Source organism: Venturia canescens, chromosome 10 (assembly GCF_019457755.1).
Source record: "Venturia canescens isolate UGA chromosome 10, ASM1945775v1, whole genome shotgun sequence".
In the NCBI taxonomy this organism is placed as follows: Eukaryota; Metazoa; Arthropoda; class Insecta; order Hymenoptera; family Ichneumonidae; genus Venturia; species Venturia canescens.
The window spans coordinates 2810728-2815509 of record NC_057430.1 but is presented as its reverse complement, the minus strand read 5'-3'; the positions used below and the strand labels follow the sequence as shown (position 1 = coordinate 2815509).

Genomic DNA, 4782 nt, shown 5'->3' with positions numbered 1-4782 from the left:
TTTTTGTTATTATCGAGGGTCTACGGTTTTGAGTTGCTGGGTTTTGACCGAACATTTGAATTTCTATGACCTGGTGGTCACTTCCCAGGTTATCATCGAGTACTCTCCATCGGCAAAAAGGAGCAAGATTGGAACTCGCGAAAGTCACATCCAAAACGTCCCAGTTTGTGTTCTGATGTAGAAAGGTGGGCGATTTGTTATTCAGGGGGACTACGTCGAAGTTGTTTATTATTTTGCTTAGTGAGTTTCCGTTTTGGTTATTTTTTTGGCTTCCCCAGATATATGACTTTGCGTTGAAATCCCCGCCTATTATGACATTTTTGTTCGTTCTGTTGAGAGAAAGAATGTTTTGGAAATATTCGTTCCAAATTTTACTTGTTAGTTTGATGTGGGGGGGCTATAATTACTCGTTATTATTATATTATCATTGTCTCTCAACTTGAGTTTAATCGCTATTGTTTCTAGTCCTTTTTCTGTCCAATTATATTTGTCTAATGATATTAACTCGAAATTTAGATTATTCCTTATGCCTATGGCAACTCCCCCGCCAATTACTCCAATCGGTCTATCCTTCCTGACCAGTCGGAACCCCGGGATTCTGAATGGAATGTTAGGATGGAGCCATGTCTCTGAAAGTATCAGGATATCTTTGTCCTTTGTTAATTCGGGCAATTCGTGCGTTTTTCCCCTTATGCCTCTGCAGTTCCACTGGGCAATTGCTATGCAGTTATGCTCCATGTAATGACTAAGGTGTTTGTCACGTAAATTTATCTACTGGTGGAATTTATTTCTACAGGATGTACAGAGGAGACATATAGACGAACACATATTATATTTTTTCTACATTAGGTACTTTACTTTGATTTAATTGTGACTGGGTGTTTATATTTTTAGCTTTCTGGGAATTATTAAGATCAAGTCGGCGGTGATTGGGGCTTGACGTGTCAATGGGGTTAATACCAATTAAGGAGTTTTCGTGTTTCCCTTTGGATTGAGGGGTGAACGTGGACGTGGTAACACTTGGAGAAATTTCCTCAGGAGTCCTCAGATCTGGGATGGATTTGCAGTTCATTTTTTCAATATTCGAGTGGACTGTAGTATCTGTTTCTTCTTCGCCTGGAAAAGTTTGAATTGGGTTAATTATGGGTTTATTGTAAGTCTTTCGTTTAGTTGAAAGGTCATCATTCTTTGGGATTTTTCTACGTGTTATGTAATCGTTACTTTGTTGGGATTTGGGGTTCCTTTTGCTTTTAATTTTATTTCTTTCAGATTCCTCTATCGTGGGAAAGTGGTTGTCTATGTCTTCCGTTGGTTGGGAAGGCAGAAACCATTCGTTTTCTCTCGGGGGGAGGGTTTTTGTCTCTGCTTGCCTCTGTAGCCATGTTTCCATTCGAAAGAAGCTGTCTAATCTGTTTAATTTAATGATTTCTATGGCTTCTTCTCTATCGATGTTAAGGTGTGCTTTGATTTTACTGATAATTTTCAATTTTATAAATGTTGCACAGTTGATGTCGCTGGCTATATGGGATTCTCTACAGTTAACGCAGGTTGGTTTTGCACTTCTACACTCTGTTTGGTGGTGGTTGCCTCTGCAGAATGCACATCTTTGAGCTCCTCTGCATTGTTTTGCCAAATGCCCAAAACGTTGGCAATTTGTACATCTCCTAACCTGTTGTTCAAATGGAGTTATTGTTACTCTCGTTTTATAAATTACTATTTTTTCCGGAAGCAAACTCCCTTCAAAACTAATCTTAATTGAGTTTGTTGGGGAAAGGGTTAAAATGTTGTTTTTATCTCTAGACGCTCTCATAATTCTTTCTACTCTCACTATCCGTATCGGTTGGCATGGCCATTCGATCCCTTCCTGGATATCCTTTTCGGATAATGAAGGGTCTATGTCCCTAGCGACCCCTAACCTTGAGATCTTATTTTCCGGAATGTATGCCTTCCATGCAGCGGGTAGTAATGCTTCTTGGGTATCTACCAATTTATTTGCGTCTTGATAAGTGTTTAATCTGATTTCTACTAGGTTTCTGCCCTTTCTCTTTATTTCCTTGATTGCCCCGCTGAAGCTTTTGAGCTTTTTTCCGATTAGCATAGGATGGATGGAACCGACCCCTTGTCTCTCGCGAGTTCCCCTGATATTTGATTCTTTGTTATTTGTTTGATCTTCAACCATGTCTCCGGGGGCGTGACCTTCGAGACTTTTTGTCATTTGCGATATTAAAACAATAAATGGTTCAGCAGCCTTTGCCGTATACCTGTTTTTTCTCTCCTCGAAGTTCCGAAGATACTCTCTTTTCCTCTTGAGATCTGGCTCTGCATCCGAATGCTCGATGTTGGAGTTTTCTTTTGACTTTTGTGGGCTGGGAAGACCCATTTCCATTGGTACGTTTTTCCTTTTTTTCTTTCCTGCAATTTTCCTTGTTTCATTATTTTGGGAACCAAAAATAATTTCATTTATGGAATTTGTGTCTGATATGTCAAAATTCGAGCTTAAATCTGCCATGTTGGCTTCGTCTGTAGGTTTCAAATGGTCTTGAATTTACGTTGTTGTATTTGTATGAAATTCTATTTAATCTTTCCTATTTTTCCTATTTATTCTTTAAACTATTAGATTTATGTCTTTAATTAATTAAATTATTTTAAATTATCTGATACGTCCGTGTCCAACGCCCAGTCCGCGTGGATAGCACGTGGTAACTCGGATCCTTTGTGCGCTCTTTATATCGTCGCTTTACGCTCTACGCTCTTGATTTCTCGCTCCAGATCGAGCCAGGTGTCAAAAATACGAAAGCGATGCTTTTTGCTCCGTTTTAAATATTCACTTTTCTATACTGCTGCTTCTTCAAATGAATTGATTGTTGAGTTTAAAATGGATTCTTTTCTATGTTTCAGCTTTCTATTTCATTGTAGATTTTGGTTTAAGTAACGCGCACGCGTGTGTTTTCAAGTAGACTAATTTATGCGAGCGAGCTGCTCCCGGCGCCCGGCGCTATCCCCACCACTCGGACGTCACACCGCAGCGCTCGGTTGCTAGGCGCGGCCGAAGTGTGGGCCCCGGCTCACGCTTTCGCGGCAATTTTGAAAGTCCAAGCGCGCGCGACAATGATTCTTCGCCGCGCTTCTTAACGGATGATTAACTAGTACCACACCTCTTCGTTCTCCCTTCCCCCGTCCGTTTGGGTAGGGCCACCCGATTTGACGACCGTGGTTCGGGCATCCTTCCTCTTGGGGATCCGGCGGGCATCTCTGAAAGGGCCAAGGGGAGGCCTCCCTCACGACCCTGGGCGTCCCGCAGGATCACGGTGGGCCCACGACATAACCACCAGGCAATACAGCACCTCTCCCCCAGGAAACTCCCCCGGACCCCACTGGACGAGGCGCCGTGTCTCACGGGCTGCGATACCCGAATTCACGATCTAATAGTCGGTGTAACTCTCGGTTGCTCCGCGGGAAGGGCACGGGCGGCGTTCACAAGTGGCCTATGCCAGCGTGTCCCTTCACTCGTCTGCGTGCCGAGAGCGATGTTTTATGCTCGAAGTTTTGGGAGGGCCCATCCCCCCAAGCGAGATCGGGTAGGATGAAGAGCCACCTCACGACGTATCGCGTGATGTGTGAGTCCGACGTGATGGAGGCAACACCGAACTTTCACGCTAAAGGAGGCAGCTGAAATGCTAATCAGGTTAGGGTATTACGAAAACTATTCGGGATAATTCAAATTTTACTCTCTCTCTCTCTCTCTCTCTGTCCAAGCCCGCAGTAGGTAATGAGTCTCGCACGGTAAATAGCGCTCGGCAGGTAAGGTAGACAATTCTTAATACAAACTTAAAACTACGAAATGAGGAGTTTTCCTTCCGAGCACCACCCGACGAGTCGCAGCGGCGTCCACAGGGCCGTAAACCCGGTCCACTGGTCGACACGATTCGTACGAGTGGCGGGTCGAATTGTCACGTCACAATATATATTGTGACGTGACATTTCTGCCCCGCTACTCGTACGGACGTTGTCGACCAGTGGACCGGGTTTACGGCCCCTTTTGACACCCCTCGACTCGTCGGGCGATATTCGGAGTGAGACTCAGCACCACGTAGCTCTTAAGTTTAGCTTAGAATACGCCTATATTACCGACCGAGCGATACTTACCTTCTGTGACTACCTTTTACCTCCGAGTGCAGGGTGGAGAGAGAATTTTAGTTTGCCTATTTTGAGTAATAATGACGTTGCGTTTTGACAGTGGAGTTCGATATTGGAACGAGTTGGTGTTGTCGCTGCCACCGGGGCCTAGCAATGAATACTAGTCGGCTTGCTTCCCGGCTGTTCGAGCCGATCTCGCTCGCAAGAACCCTTCCTCCCACACCGTCTACGAGCACCGAAAACCAATTTCGACCTGCGGGCGGTTGAAAGAACACGCTGGTATTGGCCATTTTATGAACGCCGCCTGTGTATTTCCCGCCGTAGCAACCCCGAGTTGCACCACCCGCACTACCGTAGATTCGGGTGTCAAAGTCCGCGTGAACCGGCGCCTCGTCAGGTGGGATCTGGGGGAGTTTTCCGGAGGTGAGGTGCCTGGTGGTTGTCTTGTGGGCCCACCACGCATCCTAGACGTCAGGAATCGTGAGGGAGGCCTCCCCTCAGCCTTCCGGAGCTGCCCGCCGGATCCCCAAGAGGAAAGACACCCGGATCACGGTCATCTTGTAGGGAGGAGTGTTTCGAGTGAGCGGGAAAGATGAGAGCAGTGGAGGAGTAAGTATTTGATCCGATCGTGCAACAAGCGTAGCA

General features: G+C 45.5%; 1 protein-coding gene across 2 annotated transcripts; it reads right to left on the bottom strand.

Annotated features, from left to right (window-relative positions):
- Positions 1-762: 762 nt before the first annotated feature.
- LOC122416995 (uncharacterized) lies at positions 763-2933 on the bottom strand. Of its 2 annotated transcripts, XR_006262204.1 has the most exons (3): positions 2662-2933; positions 2262-2412; positions 763-1116 (listed from the first exon to the last, which is right to left on the bottom strand). XR_006262204.1 is itself a non-coding variant. In XM_043430184.1 (2 exons), the coding sequence occupies exons 1-2, from the start codon at positions 2458-2460 to the stop codon at positions 830-832; spliced, it is 486 nt and encodes a 161-aa protein (XP_043286119.1). In that variant the 5' UTR covers positions 2461-2651; the 3' UTR covers positions 763-829. The 2 variants fall into 2 exon arrangements, 1 of the variants encoding a protein (XP_043286119.1); XM_043430184.1 differs by lacking the exon at positions 2662-2933 and having other exon boundaries at positions 2262-2651.
- Between the last annotated feature and the right edge of the window lie 1849 nt (positions 2934-4782).